Here is a 20,018-nt window from a genome sequence, read left to right as displayed (position 1 = left end):
CTTATTCAACAAAATATATCATTAATCGAACATAAAACAATTGTCTCCATCCACTGTCATTCATCAAACTCCATGGGTTTGACTGGTGAATCAATGTTGTAGAAGATGACAGTGTTTTCACGTTCACTACGGAGCCTCTGAACGTCCAAATGGGTCATATCTGATGACCACGAAAAGATGACAAACCGTATTATACACCAATTATTTACATGTATTGATAAAATTAGTTGATCAACAGGTATTAAACAGTTTACATCAGTAGCTGTTTGGGTCTTTATGGGTTAAAGAAACACTACATGTAACAGATTTAGAAACGACATATTTCACAGTCCTAATTCTATCAAATTAGAACAAAAGTTGATTTGGGGAAGTTAATCCAATTCAAGACCTGTATTTTGTCTAATTTCTGTAATGTCTACATAGACACAGGTCAAGGGTGCATCAGTTCGCCCACTTACTAAAGGCCGTGATAACATCCTGACTGAAACAACAACTGATTTGACCTTATTTAACTAGAAAAAAAGAAAAGAAAAATAGCTCCTGGTGAAAACTGCAATCAGGTCTGTATTTTACAAACCATTGGACTGTTACGACAATCAGATGATGACGGCAGCCTCACAGTATGTTGTCAAAATAAGCCTTTGAATGTTACACCGCTGAAGCATGAACACAGCCTTGGGGATCAACCCCTCCCCCAGTACGTACCAATTCCACATGCACACGTCATGTTATATATATGATTAAAAATGAATACTTGCCATTTTCTGCTCTTCCATTTTACTGTCATTCTACTTGGACAGCTTGGACATTTGATGCCTGAATATGTGTCACAGGCATCATTTTTACAGGTTAAGGAACGTATTTTATCTAGATCCTTACAAGTGCAGAACAAAATGTCTTCAGTTGGAATAGTAAAACTTATTATTTCACTATTTCTTTCTCAAGACGAAGCTGCAGTTTCCATCTCTCTTGCTCTCTCTTATGTAATCATCTCTGACCTTCTTTCAACGTATTTGCTTAGTCTTTCACTGGACTGATATTGGTTCTTATCAGGATCACTGCGACTACTTCCTACTGTCACATCTTACCCGCTGATAATACGACATGGATGAAGTGGCTGAATGTTTGCCGTTCATGAACTATCACATACAGGATATAGCAGTGACTCATGACCAACAGGAAACAAGGCAATTGTGTGAATACACTCTGTATCAGCAGGCTTAGATAAACTGCATTTCTCGTCTGCTTTAACATTGATTTTCTACAGCTCGAAATGGAAGAGTGATTTAATTGTCTTTTGGATAAACCGGTCTGCCAGTCTGTCTACTATTTCCCCCCCTTATCTTTTTCTGCAGTTTCTAACTCTTCTTGCCTCTCTGTCACACACACATGCATGCATATTGTTATCAGAAATTGGCTGGTGTACAGTACATGTCTGTGTGAATCTGTCTTCCATGACAGATTGCTTTAAGGCATGATTATAGTGCATGACCATAGTGGATATGGGACTCAAAGACTACCATCATCATCTGAAAAAGACTTTGGAGAATGGTTTTCAAGCTTCTTATGCACTGGCATGAAATTGGTGGGCTATTTGCAGTGAGTGTTTTTTTGTTTGTTTGTTTTTTTACAATTTTATCATTTTTCCATATAAACAACATTGACATCATTAAAGCTTTTTTTTTTTTTTTTTTTTTTACAAAAGTTGTGAACTTGACCCCCCCCCCCCCCAATCCAGGTGGCATCCCCACAAATACATCCACATAAACACACACATATCAAATGGACAAACAGAGCACTAAAAGAAAAAAAAAGAACTACACACAAGTACAAAAAACAGACAAAAAAAAGGACTCATACCAATCTGTGGTGATCATTCTGGTCATACCACCAACATTCTGGACCTCTGGCATAAGAAAAAAGTCCCAGCAGTCAGAGTGTGGGCATTGAGAAGACTAGGATGGCAGTCAAAGAGCGAGAAAGAAAGAAAAATAAATGCATAAAGTAAAAACAAGGAGTCAGGCAAAAGGCAGGCAGATCATATTTATCCTCCAACATATGTACTGAATACCGATTTTTTTCCAGGTGCAGTGGGTGTATTTTTTAGAAATAAGGCGTAGTTTGGTGTTCTCAGTTTTAAATGTTGTGATTGCATGTCACATATAATAGATGTTTGTGTGTATGGCTGTGTTTCCATATGTTTTCAGGGTTTATGCACAACCTACCACACTGAATTTCATGAAACTTTGTTCTAAGTGTAGGACATGGACCAAAGATGAACCTATGACATTTCTGTGTCAGTTATTCCCCATTATATGTAAAATTCTGCAAACTGGGCAGATGGGATGTTATAATTCAGATGCTGCTGATACAAGGACAGTGGACACATCATTGAACCTCACTGTTTTCTACTACACTGCTTTACACAATAGTGCAGCTCTTTTGTGTTTGTCTCCCACATGTACTGGCTGACATACGGCAATTCTGCCTCTTATGTATACAGGGTGGGGAAGCAAAATTTACAATATTTTGAGGCAGGGATTGAAAGACGGTGTATGACCACTTAGTTTATTGAAAGTCATGAGAATTTATTTGCCACAAGAAAATGTACATAATAGAAAATGTTTTTATTCTATGTGTCTTCCTTCTTTCTCAATAACTGCCTTCACACGCTTCCTGAAACTTGCGCAAGTGTTCCTCAAATATTCGGGTGACAACTTCTCCCATTCTTCTTTAATAGTATCTTCCAGACTTTCTCATAATAGTTTTGCTCATAGTCATTCTCTTCTTTACATTATAAACAGTCTTTATGGACACTCCAACTATTTTTGAAATCTCCTTTGGTGTGACGAGTGCATTCAGCAAATCACACACTCTTTGACGTTTGCTTTCCTGATTACTCATATGGGCAAAAGTTTCTGAAAAGGTATGGATAATAGTGTTAGGTATGATTATGACATCAATATATGTTTGGTTTCAAAACAATTGACGTAGTGCCTGCTGAGAAAAAACAACTAAATGTTTATTGTAAATTTTGCTTCCCCACCCTGTATATGTATATAGTCTATGGTGTTTTTATTACTACTAGCGGCATTGTACCCGTGGTGCCACTGTACGATAGCATGATGAGAAGAACTTGTCTGCCACCACTATCCATTTGTAAACTACCATTTAATCATGCATTGTGCAGGTAATAATTGGAGCCAACATGTGAGGCATGAAGGGAAGAGCATGTATTTGTTTGGTCTGTGAAGCATGATTAAATTCATACAGCGGTAGTGAACTGCAGCCTTCACATTGTAGCATCATCTGCTAGCAGTAGAAATTTCATGAACGGCAGCATAAACACTGGCAAAAATGGAGTATGGCAGCAGGGATGAAGAATTCAAAGTAGAAAGAGGCTAAAATCGCCCAGCATACCTCACAACATTTGAATATGGACATAAAATTGTGCCTAGTAGATAGTCAGGTAATGTTTGGCGAGTTTGGCGGCGATCAGGCCTGTGAAGGCTGAGGAAAATCCGTACAAATGCCCTCCTGTGCTGCAACATCGATCGATCTGACACAGAACGTGCATTATATATAGTAGGATAGGATAGGATTGTTAATTTTTGTCATGTTTGTTTCACATTTGCTGCACATTATCCTGTTGCTCTTATCTTCCTCTGAGTACATTTCTGGTTATATCTCATTCAAATTTTTATTTAATATTTTAGATGAGAATGCCTGAAGAAAATATCACTTGAATATGAGGAGATGGGAAGCTACACTGCTGCTTTATTGACAAAATTACAGACATGTATGAAGCATTTTCTGCAAATCAATCCATGCCTGAAAATGGATTTGTACAGGCCAACACACGTCTGGCAACAACACACGTGACGCAAACTAATGAACAGGTCAGTAGTAACTGATCTGTGCAGTCTAGACATTCGTCCCTTCTTCCATGGATGGATACGTAGGTGCCTGCAGCAGAGACAGTGAGCTGTTGGGGATCAGGATCAGGAACCAGAGGGAGGATGATTTAGGCGAAAGTGAGTGCCATCTGAAACCCTCTTGGGGAGTGAAAGAAAATGGACGCGGTGCAGCATGGCTCATTACCAGATAAGCACATCATCCATCAGACGTGGCAGAGAAGACGCACATAACAACACACACGATGCGGTCTCACAATCAACCTATCAGACCTCTCCAGTACCGCAGCAGCAGAGAAGGAAGCAAAGGGCTGATGAGAGGATGGGGGCTTGTGGATCTATGCTGCCTGGTTACTGATGAGATATCTGCACACTGACATATAGGTTACATTCCCTCAGAATACACACATACACATCCAGGACGTCAGTGAGCTCCACCACAGCTGCTCTGACAGTGTCATAACTCCCGGCTGTAGATAGAAAATAGGGCTGTATGTCAAAGGCTCAGCTGGATGAAGCATCCTCCAGTGTCTCATATGAGCATCTGCCTCTATGTCGTTCAATCAGCATATATGACCGTCATAAACCCTCTCCAGATGTTGCTTGCCTTCTGTATGCTTGTGCAGTTTAAATAAATAGTACAGTATTAAATGAGTTACAAGTTTTTTTCATAGTGTATTTATAACAGTTGTATCCTGTGTTTGTGTCACTCTGGTATTATTATTAGCCTATTTAAAACTGCGGTACCTAAAATGGTTCACAGACTTCCTTAATATGGTGACAAACTGATCAAATAAAATATATAGGCCTAACAGTGTGATATGTGAAATCATTCTCCTAATACAATGAAGGGAATAGCTCTTTTCTTGTGGATTTGATCTTGAAAATGAACCCTTTCATGCATGAATTATGAGAACCTTAGTCAATATTTTTTTTTAGTGTTTTTATTCCTCTTTAGGCATGAAAAAAATAATGCAAATTAATTTTTTTATGAACCTATTTTTTGTGGAGTCATAAAAATGTCCACTCAGCTGGACTCCATGTATTTAATTTTTGAAGCAAAGAAACATGTATTTAAAACTCATCATCAGAAAGTGATATACTGTGTGATAACTATGAAATAAAAACATTTTTAATGCCGCAAATTGCTAAATCGCTAATGTTTTCTCACATTTTATCATACTCTAATATTAGTTATTACACATTTCATGGAGATAATATCCTCCTGAGACCCAGGAATTTGACAGTTTTAGCTTTTTTACATTAAAAAATTGTCTTGATTGCAAACTGCATAATGCAACAGTTTTTTTTTATCTATTGATTGATTTTTTAATGGAATGTCCTTTGTAATGCACAGCATTTTTTAAGTGAAACTATCAAACTTTTGTCCCCTACAGAGGACAAAATGCATTACTGGGTCTCAGGAGGATATGCAAAAATAAATAAATTAATTAATAAATGAACTTTTTGTTTCAGAAAACTGTTAATTACAGTCTAATAACAATTAGCAACTGATTTACACTAAAACATGTTACTGTAGATCAGGTTTATCATGAGCAGCAAAGTTACAATAATTTTATGAACTGCAGTGTTTGGGATGATGCATAAGCGTCCACTATGTTGGCTGATATGCAAGTAAAACAACAAAACCCATGAATATACAAGAGAACAGCTGTGGAATATCTGCTATGCATGAAAGGGTTAAAAGATCTTCTTACATACTGTTAAAAAAGGAAAGTAGAATAAAGTTATGTTTCTAATGTATGTTAGCATGGGATTCAATGAGTTCTTGTGTATTTTAGTTGTGACTTTTGTGTTGCTAGCTAGCTATCTTTATTTATTAGTCTCAGAGATAAATAAGCAGAACTATGTAGTTTTCTGCCATTTTAGAAATAAAGCTGCTCTCAAAAAGTAACAGATGTTTGTTGTTGTTGTACGTTGGTGATATCAGTGCACAGCAGCAGAGCTACAATGTCATGTTGGACAGAAATCTGTTGTCAAAAAATGAAGAGTTTGGAGTTTCCCACAGGCTAGTCTGTGATGTGAATTAGGCAGAAATCAAGTGCATATGTTCAGGGTATTTTTTTTTTTTTTTTTTTACAGTAGTTTGCAGGACCTAATTTTGCCATCATTTCATCATTTTAGTCCATTAGCTAAAGTTCCATTTCATTTTTCCTGACATATTACTTTACTTAGTTTGATGGAATTAGATAAATAATCATTAACATTTTTGACCATGACCATGTTTGCTTTTTGTGGGAAGATGTGGGTTGTTTGGACAATGAAGAATCAATGCATATGTCATTGCCTTTCGTAAGTATTGCACAGATGAAATTTCCCTTTTGTGTCTGAAGCTGAAAAAGTTTGTTAATGCCCGCTTTGCAATAATGCTGCAATAATGTCATCATAAGAATAAAGAATAATGAAATTATTTTTACAGGTTGTGAATCTTTTGTTTCACTTTTTGAAATTTTGTCGATTTAGTGAAAAAGAAAACAAAGGATTATGTTAAGAGAATAACAATAAAAAGGATCTGAATGGTACTAGACAAAATACATTTGGTTTTTGTTAATATATGTCTGTAGATGCATTGTTCAGTGTGACAGGCTCAGGCCTCTCTTGGCCTCCATGTGCACAACCAATTGAAGCGCACAGATAGCACCAGACAGCAGGCACCACAGCCCTGTACATTGCAGAACCCTGAGGACTGACTCACATTAATATTAACCACATAAATCTGTATTAGCATACTGAAAATAATATGTCAGTCAAATCCCATATTAAATGAATACAACCTTTTAAATGTGGTTGTTGGTTTAGAAGATATATTCATCACATATGTAAAATCTGATTGTTTTTTTGTTGTTGTTTTTTTTTCTGTTTTTTAACCATTCAGTTTTTCATGTATTGCTGTTGTGCCAGTGCAGTCTCATTATTCTTTATTATTTATTTAGGAACATAGAGTTTTCCCACAAAACAAGACATTAAAACGTCACATTATAGACAATCCACAACATCAACAAACACAGAAGCAAAAATAACAGGAAAAAATAGATTACAGTATGGTGCCAGTAAAAATATGTCAGTGTGTGTGTGTGTGTGTGTGTGTGTGTGTGTGTGTGTGTGTATGTAAGGCTGTCCATGCATGATTATGTGCATGTGAATTGGTGGATGAATATGTGCCAGGGTGTGCTCTGTTTACTGAGCAGTTTGTCTAGTCTGCCTGCCATATATTTTTTAGTCCCAAATGCGGTGAAGTGAGCCAGGGTCATGCAGACCTGGGCTCAGCTTAGGTCTGTTGGAATGATAAGACCCCTTATTTCTGCAAGAGGTAAATAGACTCTCCTGATATGCCCATCCCATCCCCCATCCAATATTATGGAACCCCCATTTATGCGAACTGTTCACCTCTATCACATCTAACCCCTCCTTTATGCCAGTGTGCCCTGTTTGGCATACCCTCAGGGCATGTCAGGAGTCACTGCTCTGGCGGTTTAATTAGGCAACCCTGCCTGGCACAGGGAGAGTGGGGGGATGGGAGGTGAATGTGGGGTACATGAGAGGGATTTGACTGTAGATGGAAGATGGGATAAGGGCTCCTGATGTACACATCTGGAGACCGCCCTTTTAAAAGAATAACATGAATATCTGTGCCATCCAATCATGTGTATAGAAAAGGCTGTTTCCATGGCATTAAAAGGATCAGTAGAGTCATTTCAATGCTTTGTCTTAAAAATGTATGGTTTTGCCTACACAAGTTGATGCTAAGCAGTATGTCCACATCCATATTGATTTCCTGCTTATGCAAAGCTCTGCTTTATTAGATATCAATAATCAGCTGTTGGCGATCAGAATTAGGTAATAGTTCTCATTACACAACACTGTTTCAAAGCAGTTCAGCTTCTGGACCCAAAGAATCATTAACTGCCTGTGATTAAAAAAAAAAAAAAAAAAACTTACCTAAGTTTGATTATTTTGAACTCAAGAATGTTTACAATGACCTTTTCATATCTTTTGTTTTAAATCACATTGTTGCTCAATAATTTTACTTCAGAACTAGCCCTAAATTCTTCCTTGAGCTTTTTTTTTGTTTTGTCTTTTTTTTGTTGCAGCCTGAATGTCAGGCATGGATTTAGAAAATTATATGAAACATGATAAATGTTTGTCCTATCTACAATGAAATGCAAGTCAAAGTAAACTTTTATATTGATATATTATTTTAAAAATGGCATTTCTGTACTATTTTTCTGATTTGTAGATGTAAAATAATATAATATTTATAAATTGAACTATTGAACTGTCACTGATAATTTGCTTTATGGAACTGTATAATACAGTATAAAACAATTTGCTAATAGAATAAGCATGGCAGTCATAAAACAAAAAGCTGTTTCCGACAGAATCCTCCAGGAGAAAACACTTGGTGACAGTTGTGAGGAAAAACTTCCTTTTAACAGGCAGAAACCTGGAGCAGATCCCAAATCTGCCTCGACCAGTTGGGGTTAAAGAGAGAATGTAAAGGAAGAGAAAGAGAGAGAGAGATTGGGGGGTAGGGATGGGGGTAGGGGGAGACACATGGATGCCCAGAAAACTGAATTAGAACTGTTAAGAAGTAGAACAGCTGGTGCTAGTATAATTACCAATAGAACAAATGTCCATTAATGTATGTGATGTAACAATTTGCCTGTGATTTCATGGGAAGTTTCTACACTCCCCATGTTTTCACTTCTGTCAATATTATCCATCAGTTGTCCTGAGTTCATCCTTCTACTCATCCAATGGCTAATTACTTCATATCTGCATCTCATTAGGTTATTATAATGAACACATATGTGAACAGTATTCCGTGTTGGTTATCCTGAGGCCTGCGTCCAGCAATCGCCTTCCTCATTTCTATGCAGTTTACTTGATGAACTTCATTGCTGTGTTTAGTCTGATTAAAAAGCCAAGATCTTTGCCACAGTTTTGTATGTTTCAGGGTTTGAGTCATGTGTTAAAAAAGGACAAAAAGGTCACCATCAATCAGTTCCGACAAATTAGCCCATTGGCTAGTATGAAGAAATCTGAAAACATTGTCAAAAGCCATGTAATGTAATGAATCAGTATTAACAAATTTTCAAGGAATATAAGCAGTCAAACCTCCTTCATAATAACAGTATGACATTAACCCTTTCATACATGAATTATTACAACCTTAATCAAGATTTTTTTTCCTGAATGTTTTTATTCTTCTTTAGACATGAAAAAAAAACTCAAAAAAAACAATGCGGTTGAAATTTTTTTTATGAACCTATTTTTCATGGAGTTCCAAAAATGTCCACCCATCTTGACACCATGCATTTAATTTTTGAAGCAAAGAAACATGTATTTACTGATATATTGTGCGAAAACTATGATATAAAAAACATTTTTAATGCTGCTAATCTGCTGTTTTGTCACATTTTAACATACTATTATACAAGTTATTATTCACTTCATGCAGATAATATGCAACATAATAATAATAATAATAATAATAACAATAAAAACATTTTAATTGCAGTTTAATAACAATAACAAGCAATTGATTTACACTCAAACATGTTAGTGCAGATCAGGTTTATCTTGAACAGCAAACTTACAATAATGGTATGAATGTCAGTGTATGGGATGGTGTATAAGCATCCACTGTGTTGGCTGATATGGAACTAAAACAACAAAATCCATAAATATATAAGAACAGCTGTAGAATAACTGTCCACTGTAGTGACCGCTATGCATGAAAGGGTTAATAGCACTTTCAAAGGCTGATTAATATTATGTTCAAGATAAGAGTTCATTGAAGTTTATTTAGAACTATGATAAAAAGCTAATTAGACAGAATTACTAATGCACAGAAATATGAAATAGAATCCAGATCTATTGTTTTATCAGTCCATTGTTTTTTTTCCCCCAGTATCTTGCCTCTTTTGTATTTTTTATACCATCAACTTTGATCCGTTCTTACTGAAACTGTTTCACCTTCACAAGGGCTCCATAAATCTCTCTTGATCTCCCTGTGGATGTAAAGGCAGGTCTGGAATATGAATCAGCAATGATCCAATCTGAACTGTAGTCAAGCAAAGCAGCATCTGAAATGTCTTTTATCTGTCTGCAAGAGCACGAACGTAGCCTACACACCAGAGAATTGTTTAGATTACAGGGGAAACAGTCTAGTCTCTTGCATGTCAATCTGCTGTGGAGCCAAGTGTTTAATGTCGAAGCCTACTAGCAGACAGTGTGGCCCCAATAAAGACCTAGTATGAGGTCCAAAATAGGCCTACACAAGTCTGGAACACACCGCACAATGCCATTAGTCAAATTCAATATTAAGAGATTGGTTTTTATTTTTAAATTACCCTGTAAAACTAAACTGTATAGATTTCAGTTGGCCATTCATTTATATTCAATAACAGCATAAAATGTGCATTGGATTTCGCTTTTAGGTGTGAATTAACCCATATTTTTTTTGTAGAATCTAAGTCTTCTACATACTATTATCTTTATTATGCTAACTTGTACACGGTTGCCACCTTGTGCTTGAAATGTAAAATGGTTCAGACTCAGAAATATATTTCTGAACAGGCACTTAGGAGGTCCTCCAAGTATGCTTTACCATTGCCGGGAAATTGAGTTGTAAACGTCTTTGTCTCCACTCTGTGGGCAGCAATTGATACTACAACTCCCACAAATCTTTGCGGACTTTCGCTCGTTGCGGGCAATATGGCGTCTTTGTAAAGCGTAAATACATCGCAAGTGTTTTTATTGACGATTGATTAAGGTAAGCTTTTAATACTATGGACCAAATAGTCATGTGTTGTGCTTTGTAAACTGAAGATATTGGAGTTGAATTGGATTAAAAATATTGCATGTTTGAGTAGTTTGTTACAGATCTTTGCTTAGATGCTAACTTGTTAGCAAGTAGATTAACTTGTCCACATTGCACTCATTTTAAACAATGTGATCTAACTTATTTTATCTGTTCTTGTTTTATTAACTCTACTTACCTTATGACTTGCTTTATTTCCCAACCCTTAATGACATACGGTGACAAACGCAGTTAATGAGATAAATTTGACACGTAAGACTTTTTTACGCTAACTAAAACTCGTTACAGAAAGCCAATAATCGGTGCAGTTTCGAAGTCATCATATCCGCAATTTTTGTCATAGTTTTGTGAATGAATATTGTTCAGTAGCCCTTGAACCTTCTTAAAGGTGCAAAACACGCTCAAGTTGATGTAAAATGCGCGATTATAGATGTCCACACGAGTTTCAAGACATTTTAAAATTTATATTGCATAGAGTATTATTTTAGAGCAAGTATATTATTTCCACAAAACTTTAATGACGTAGTTTAAATTATATCTCTCCCCCCTCTCTGTGTCAAAGATCCACAGCCCCTTAGTAAATACTGATCAGTTTGATAAGCTCACTACTGGGCACATAGTGTTTCCCAATCTGCCTAAAGCACATTTTCAATGACTGTGTTGAGAAAACTTCATTTTCGTACATGGACATGTTGGATACCAAGTCAGGACTTGCTCTAAAATATTTTACAACTCCTGCTCATAGGCACTTACCAGGGAAACACAGAGAAATAGTTAAACAATGAATGTAAGAAGATTCTGAGTGTCAAAATAATACATGCCCTCTGTCATTCTAGATGGCAGCTGACTCAAATGACAGAAAAGATGCTGAATCCTCTGGGACCAAGGACAGAGAGAGGAAACGCAGCCGCTCACGAGAACGAGATCGTAAGGCCTCACCTTCACGGAAACGCCATCGATCACGTGAGCGCAATCGTTCTAAATCTGCAGAAAGGTAACTTCAACCCCCACCTGATTCAAATTAGAAGTGTTCAGTCTAAATGTCTTTTTATTTGTTTTGTTATTACAACTGGATTTGAATTTGTCCTGTAAATTTGATTTCTTTCTTTTGTGTGTGATGTACATTATAATTGCAGAGACCGTCGTATGAAAGATAAGGACAGAGATAAGGAACGAGATAGAGACAAGGACAGAGAAAGGAGCCGCAAAGACAGAGATGGCCACAGACGTGATAAAGATCGTAGCAAAAGGTCCAGGTATGTTTAATTATTAGATAATCAGCTCTGTTGGATTTTTTTTTGTAGATTTTGTTTCATTTTTGCTGATTTTAGATCTGGATTATGTCTACAATATGGCTATAACTATAATCTACACACAGTTTGTCAATCACATACTCAAATAATTACATTAAAATTTAAATAAGTGATTTTCATTATTAGTTTGCTAGATGTTTTTGCATCTATTCAATACAGTCTGCCTCTGTTCCATACAGGAGTCTCTCACCCAAATCAAAGGACATAAAGACAAAGAGAGAGAAAGATATAAAAACAGAAGAGGAGGAAGATGATAAAAAGAAGAAAGAAAAGGTATGAATCCAATCCGTGAACTTTTTATATTACCGAATTGTTTAACAGAGCATTGCCGTAAGTCTTTTGTATGTGTTTCTTCTCTTCAGGTACAGCCGCTCTCTTTGGAAGAGCTTCTAGCCAAGAAGAAGGCAGAAGAGGAAGCAGAAGCAAAGGTGAGAAGATCTCTTCCAAATGGCTTTTTTTTTTTTAAAGACTTAAGAGTGAGGTAGTGTCAAACCCTATGAGCTGAGCAGGAGTTACAATCACTGAGATTTTCATCACTTTCCTCTCACTACTCAGCCTAAGTTCCTCTCAAAAGCTGAACGTGAAGCTGAGGCTATCAAGCGACGGGAGCTACAAATGGAGGAAAGGAAGAAGATGATTGATGAGGAGCGAAAGAAGAGAAGAATGTTCCAGGACATGGGACGCAAGATGCTTGGTATGTAAAAACCTTCAGGCATTCAAGTTGATACTGTGGTTTTTTAAGTAAAATGTCTCAATTATAATTTACGAATATGGTTACAGAGGATCCTCAGGAAAGAGAGAGACGAGAGCGAAGAGAGCGGATGGAACGGGAGAACAACGGGAATGAGGAAGATGATGGAAGACAGAAGCTCAGAGAGGAAAAAGATAAGAGCAAAGAACTCCAGGCTATCAAGGTTTGTATGAGGACAATTTACAAGACAGTATATAACAGTGCCTCTGACTCAATATTAAAGTCATATAAGACACAAATTTACATATGACTGTTCACCTGAACCTCAAATATTATCTTTGTATAAAAGACGATGGATGTAATTATATTCAATATGACTTTCAGGAGCGTTACCTTGGCGGTCTCAAAAAACGGCGGAGGACACGCCACCTCAATGACAGGAAGTTTGTGTTTGAGTGGGATGCGTCTGAAGATACATCAGTGGACTACAACCCAATGTGAGTTTGCATGTACACACTTTAAGGCATGTGTTTGTTTGACCAGAATATCTACCAGTTCAATCATCGTAATGTTGTGTCCCACAGTTACAAAGAAAAGCACCAGGTTCAACTGTACGGGCGAGGCTTCATCGCTGGCATCGATTTGAAGCAACAGAAAAGGGAGCAGTCACGTTTCTATGGCGACCTGATGGAAAAGAGGCGCACACTGGAAGAGAAGGAGCAGGAAGAGTAAATGCATCATCTTATAAGACCGTGATCATTTTGTCAAAAGCATAATATGCAACATACTAAGAAGTGACTGCTTTGGTTATTCTGTTCAGGACGAGGTTGAAGAAGATGCGTAAGAAGGAAGCTAAACAGCGCTGGGATGACAGACACTGGTCTCAGAAGAAGCTGGATGAGATGACAGACAGAGACTGGCGAATCTTCAGAGAGGACTACAGCATTACCACCAAGGGAGGGAAGATCCCGAACCCCATCAGGAACTGGAAGGAATACCCACTGCCCGCACACATCCTGGAGGTCATCGACAAGTGTGGCTACAAGGTCAGCTCAACAAAGCTTTTAGTGATTTTTTTTTTTTTGTAGTCTGTTGTGAATATTTTTGATCTAAAGTAACATTGTTGGCTTCTTGTATTCCAGGATCCTACGCCTATTCAGAGGCAGGCCATTCCCATTGGTTTACAGAACCGTGACATCATTGGTGTGGCAGAAACGGGTAGCGGTAAAACAGCAGCTTTCCTGATTCCACTGCTGGTCTGGATTACCACCCTGCCAAAAATTGACAGGTAATTCTGAACTTTGATCTTCTTTTCTGGCTCCCCTTCTTTTCACTCACATTGACACCAGATGTTAATGCTATTTTTGGCTCTTTCTGCAGGATCGAAGACTCTGATCAGGGTCCGTACGCCGTTATTCTGGCTCCCACTCGTGAGTTGGCGCAGCAGATTGAAGAGGAGACCATAAAGTTTGGTAAACCACTTGGCATCCGAACAGTGGCTGTGATTGGAGGTATCTCCAGAGAGGACCAGGGCTTCCGTCTCAGGATGGGATGCGAGGTGAGATATTCAGTGTTTGCCTTAATTTCATCGGAATGTTATTAATGGAACACCTTTCATACAAACATGAAGCAGATATTACAAGAAGACCAAACAATGTTGAAAACAGATGCATACTATTAAGTGAAAGGGAAAAAAAATTATGAGTAAAATGTAAAGACTAAGATAACTTTATTCCACATCAAAAGTTTTAAGTTCCTTTTGCACATTGATAGGGGTTGAGATTCTGGTACCACAAACCTGTTCCACACTTCACAGGAATAAAATCAGACGGTGGTTTTACAGATACATTCACACTGAGCAAATAAAATGAGTGCAGAACTTAAGTGATTGGCTGGAACATAAAATGTCTGAAATGGCTATTTAAAGTTTCATGAAAAGATAAAAGAGCTTTAATGTTAATTTTGGAAATTTTTGGCAGCCACTACAGTGCCTTTGATTCCACTTCTGTTGTTACTTGTTTCATCAGCATTTTCAACTACAGTCGCAGAAAAAATTATTAGACCATCAAAAGTCATCAGAAACAATGGTTACACAATCAAGTACTAACTCCTGTGTGTATCGTATGATTAAAACAGACAGAAAAGAAAACATGGAATGCCTAAAAGCACTGTTTTTGGCAGTACAATGCCATAGCTATTGATGTAAGAACTGAAGTGATTTTGGTTATTATCAAGAAAACATGGAAAATGGCTAGATATCAACTCTGAAATTAAACTTTTTAGGGGCTATTTTTGTTATCATTATATTTGTCCAAACAAATGTCCCTTTAGTTGTACCAGGCATTAAAATGAACAAGAAATTGAAGAAAACACGGGTGGTCTAATAATTTTTTCCGTGACTGTAACTGTAGTTTGTAGAATTTATTAAAATGAGAACTAACATTATTTCTCACACAACTGTGAAATTGCAGTTATGTGATCCATGTCCTGCCTGTAGATTCATAGAGTAATGATGCTGACACTAACAGAACACACACACACCAACTGTATATTTTCCTCGTCTGACAGATTGTGATTGCCACCCCTGGTCGTCTCATCGACGTGTTGGAGAACCGCTACTTAGTCCTGGGCCGCTGCACCTACGTGGTCCTGGATGAGGCTGATCGTATGATTGACATGGGCTTCGAGCCTGACGTCCAGAAGATCCTGGAGTACATCCCAGTGACCAATCAGAAACCAGACACGGATGAAGCCGAGGACCCTGAGAAGATGACGATGAACTTTGAATCAGGAAAACATAAATACAGACAAGTACGTTCATCTGGAAATTACTCAGGTTTTCATATTACTGCAGCAACATCAACACACATGTATACAGCACCAGTATCAGAGGGAATATTTATCTCAAAACAAAAGCGTTTTTATTGCACAGTAACTACTTTTACTTTTCATACCTCAAGTACAATTTGCTACATACTGTATATTACTTACTTTTTTAGTGATATTAGTACTAAAGTAACACATCTGAATACTTCTTCCACCATTGGTATTTAGGTTTTTCTAATATTTTCTTCCCTTCCAGACGGTCATGTTTACTGCTACTATGCCTCCAGCTGTGGAGAGGCTGGCGAGAAGCTACCTGAGGCGTCCCGCCGTCGTCTACATCGGCTCTGCTGGCAAACCTCATGAGAGAGTCGAACAGAAGGTCCTGCTTATGTCAGAGGGAGAGAAAAGGTGAGGCAGACGTCAAAACCCAGACCGAAACATCCATTTATTTCTAAGTGTCACTGTTAACTGAGTGGTGTGTGATGATTTGCGGTGCAGGAAGAAGCTTCTGGAGGTGTTGGCTCATGGCTTCGAGCCTCCCATCATCATCTTCGTCAACCAAAAGAAGGGTTGCGACGTTCTGGCCAAGTCTCTGGAAAAGATGGGGGTAAGACGGCCGACTCCTGATTCTGCTGAACACCTGTGTGTGAAATGCAGAGGCGTAATTTAACCTCCTCATCTGTCCCTTGTTTCTTCACGCAGTACAATGCCTGCACATTGCACGGTGGCAAAGGCCAGGAGCAGAGAGAGTTCGCATTGTCCAATCTCAAAGCTGGAGCCAAAGATATCCTGGTGGCCACAGACGTTGCTGGTCGAGGTATTGATATCCAGGACGTCTCCATGGTCATTAACTACGACATGGCCAAGAACATCGAAGGTAAGACTAACAGTTTGATCTCTAATCAGTGTTGAAGTTCAGAATACATGTATAAAATGTATGAAGTAGTTTTTTTTTTCAGCAGCACCTTGTATTAAGGCTCAGTACTAACATGGAGTAATGGTTTTGATAATAAAGATGTAGTAATTGACGAGTGTTGCATAAATATTAAGCTAGGTAATAGCTTTGTATCAGGGTTATTATAGTTAACAAAAACTAACGAAATGATGAATAAATAAAAACTAAAAAAAAAAAAAAAAAAAAGATAACTAACTGAAACTACTGTATGCTTACAAAACTAACTAAAACATATAAAAAATTATGGATAAAATTCCCTTCGTTATCATCTTTGTCAATGTTGGATTGATATGAAATCAATTTATTTCACTTGGGCAATTTTAGCTGGGGGCAACATACAGCACTTCACGGTCTGTCACTTGTCGTCACTTGTCGTTTAGAGACAGCTTCTTGCCACCACTCTACCTGGCTACATGGAAACTAAAGTTGGGAGAAAGCAGCAGAGTCCTGTATGGGATATCTTTGAATATGACAGCAAGGAAGATAAAAGATATGAAAAAAGTAAAAATAAACTAAAACTAAGCATTAAGAATAAAATGAAAACTAATAAAAACTAGCAAACCTGCTCTAAAAACTAATTAAAACTAACTGAATTAGAGAAAAAAAGTCAAAACTAAATAAAACTTCACTATAATAATGAAAAATCCAAAACTATTATAACCTTGCTTTGTATTAGAAATATATCGTGGTACTGTTAGACTGCAGGGTGATAAGGGGCTAAAAAAGGCTAATACCAGGTTTACAATAGTACAGCACAAATATTTAGTGATATTTTTGGTAATAATCAGTGGAATATTGAGTGTCAAGAAATGTATGACACAAAATATCAATACTTGTTCATTCTGTTTTTTTTTTTATTTTTATTTTTTTTTTATCAGGGATCCACCAGTACATTGGCCAGATATCATTGTCTGCCGATATTTGCTTATATCGGCTTATCTCAATATAAGTGTGTGTCTTCATCAATAGCAGGGGCAGATATTTATTTGTCATTTTATATCACAATTTTCTTATGAGTTTATATTTGAAATGTTATTCATTCAAACTATTTTTATATTTATAATGAAGATTTCTTGGTTAAAGGATAATAGATGACAACAAAAACAAAATGAAGAAGCAGAAAGTATTGTCATCATCTGGCAAAAAAGTATTGGCCAAGAATCTTGCAATCTGTGCATCCCTAAATTAACATTGACATAATTTTAGCAAACAGCTTGAGGTTGCAGTAGATGTTTATTTTTTGACTGTAGAAAATGGAAATTACATAGAAAATTTGTACCATAATATATGCTTTAATTTTCTTTTTATTAAAATAGGATATTGGAATCCAACATTCATTCATCATATGAACCCGCTTTATCCTCACTAGGGTCACGGGGGTCGTTGGAGCCTATCCCAGCTACTTATGGGCGAAGGCGGGAGGAATCCAACATATTAACAAATCCTAGACATTTTTTAAAAAGCCCTACAATAGTTAGGCAACATAGGTTTAGGTTTTCACGGTATCATAAGCTACTTCAGTCTTAATATCTACAGGGTGTCCCATAAGTCTCCATACATAGGAGATATAATACATATGGTTCTAACATGTATTTCTTTATATTTCTTCTTTATAGTTCTTCAGCAGTGGAGGACACGCATTGAAATGTGTTACCGACAAAATGGCAGTCATATAGAGCATATTATATAAATAAAAATGGTTTATGTCAAGAAACGTTTATTTTTCCTATGTATGGAGACTTACGGGACACCCTGTATAAATTTCTTAGAAGTCAAAATTGGTGATTATTACCATGTTATATTGTTGGAATTCATCACCTCTTTATGTCTCAAAGGACTTGTTTTGTTTCAGGGTAATACTGAAGAAATACTGTGAATTGATACCTAAGAAATGTCCAGAATTGTTCCTGAGCTCTAATGCAAAGTGTGACTGATTTTCTTTTCAACCTAAATCGAACTCTGTATATTTAGATGTACTTTTATTTTCCGTGCTAACTATCTGCCGTCCTCCCGCAGACTACATCCATCGTATCGGCCGTACTGGTCGTGCGGGTAAGAGCGGCGTGGCCATGACCTTCCTCACCAAAGAGGACTCAGCGGTGTTTTACGACCTGAAGCAGGCCATCCTGGAGAGCCCGGTCTCCACCTGCCCTCCGGAGCTGGCCAACCACCCAGACGCTCAGCACAAACCCGGAACCATCCTGACCAAGAAGAGACGCGAGGAGACCATTTTTGCCTGATTCATCCAGGCCGTTTCTGTACAAACTGGACAGTTCGACACACACCAACTGTTGTATCATCATCTGCCCTTATCGACCCTATTCCACGTTTAGGCTCTGGTTGCGTATTTTATCCACTTTTGTATTGTTTCTTGTTTTGTCTCTTGTACTGTCAGTCTGTGTGGTGACGCTCCCCCCTACCTGACAGGAACAAGAACATCACTGGCGTTGGGATGTTAAGCATCAAACGCAGTTCTCCTGAATGAATCTGGCTATGTTTTTACAGTTGGAATAGGTGTAAAGATGTGGTAAATGGTAGATTTTTAAGTTTTTGTAACAAACAGTAATAACCGAACTGCACTGTAAAAAGAATCTGTCATAATTTTCAGTTGTGATGAAAACCAGCCAAGATGTGAGTCTGGATTTTTTTCCTACTTTGTTGTAATATGAAGCTTTATTTGTCTGTTTAAGAGATCAGTGAACTTTAAGGCCATTAGTTTGAATTCGGATACATATTGTCACTAAGGACATTTTCACCTCAAAGACTGAGCCACACATAATGTTTTTGTTAGTTTGTATACATTTCATGGACTTTTGTGTCCTGCCATCAGTCCGCTTTGAATAGTAGCGTGACTGCAAAACTAAATGACTGGCGATAAAAAGCATCTCCTGACTTAAAATGTTTAATAACTTTTAAGCCACTGATCCTACATGTAGAGTTTTAGTGGCATCAGATGTGTCTTATTTGGTGCTTCAGAGACTCTGTAGTCAACATGGAAACACTGCCATCTTCTACAACAATTTGTCAGTAAAACCCATGTAGTTTGACACAGCTGTGGATGTAGATATGTTTTGCTGAAAAGATCAATTTTACTTTAGTTTTCTCTGTTCTGTTTTTCTATAAACATCTATGGATCAGTACATCAAATACAGGAAAATGAAAAATATTGTAATAAATACTGATAAATCACTTTGTAAAGGTTAAATGTTGAGCAAAAATCATTTGGAAGTTGCCACAAAAATAGTTCTTTAAGGGGTAATCTATGTAACGGAACAAAAACATGAACTTTGGTTTGGTCTTTCACGTGTGAAAATGCCCTAAATTACTGTGCATCACTTTGGAATGATGTGAATCCAGATGTGAACGAGTGACGTCTCTCATCACTGTTTAAATAAAAGGTGTGTGAAAGACTATATTATGTTTATGCACAATGAAAAGAATTTGAACCACACAGTAGAAAATAACCCAAGGC

At 37.3% G+C, this 20,018-nt stretch overlaps 1 protein-coding gene across 2 annotated transcripts; it reads left to right on the top strand.

Annotated features, from left to right (window-relative positions):
- Window positions 1-10,596: 10,596 nt before the first annotated feature.
- Window positions 10,597-19,959, top strand: ddx23 (DEAD (Asp-Glu-Ala-Asp) box polypeptide 23). Of its 2 annotated transcripts, none has more exons than XM_030138853.1 (17): window positions 10,597-10,713; window positions 11,598-11,755; window positions 11,898-12,011; window positions 12,254-12,347; window positions 12,437-12,502; window positions 12,630-12,768; window positions 12,855-12,988; window positions 13,150-13,262; window positions 13,350-13,493; window positions 13,586-13,811; window positions 13,908-14,053; window positions 14,146-14,323; window positions 15,334-15,576; window positions 15,848-15,999; window positions 16,090-16,198; window positions 16,294-16,468; window positions 18,563-19,959. In XM_030138853.1, exons 2-17 carry the CDS (start codon window positions 11,598-11,600, stop codon window positions 18,784-18,786), a joined length of 2,415 nt encoding a protein of 804 aa, XP_029994713.1. In that variant the 5' UTR covers window positions 10,597-10,713; the 3' UTR covers window positions 18,787-19,959. The 2 variants fall into 2 exon arrangements, with proteins under 2 accessions (XP_029994713.1, XP_029994712.1); XM_030138852.1 differs by having other exon boundaries at window positions 11,898-12,017.
- The last annotated feature ends 59 nt before the right edge of the window (window positions 19,960-20,018 follow it).

Source organism: Sphaeramia orbicularis, chromosome 7 (assembly GCF_902148855.1).
Source record: "Sphaeramia orbicularis chromosome 7, fSphaOr1.1, whole genome shotgun sequence".
In the NCBI taxonomy this organism is placed as follows: domain Eukaryota; kingdom Metazoa; phylum Chordata; class Actinopteri; order Kurtiformes; family Apogonidae; genus Sphaeramia; species Sphaeramia orbicularis.
Note: the sequence above shows the minus strand (reverse complement) of the source record. Positions and strands in the feature narration are given on the sequence as shown.

Coding starts and splice junctions, on each gene's coding strand:
- ddx23 (XM_030138852.1), top strand. CDS start 11,598: ATGGCAGCTGACTCAAATGACAGAAAAGATGCTGAATCCTCTGGGACC. Junction 14,054..14,145: donor ACCCTGCCAAAAATTGACAG/GTAATTCTGAAC, acceptor CTCTTTCTGCAG/GATCGAAGACTCTGATCAGG. Junction 16,199..16,293: donor AGTCTCTGGAAAAGATGGGG/GTAAGACGGCCG, acceptor TTCTTCACGCAG/TACAATGCCTGCACATTGCA.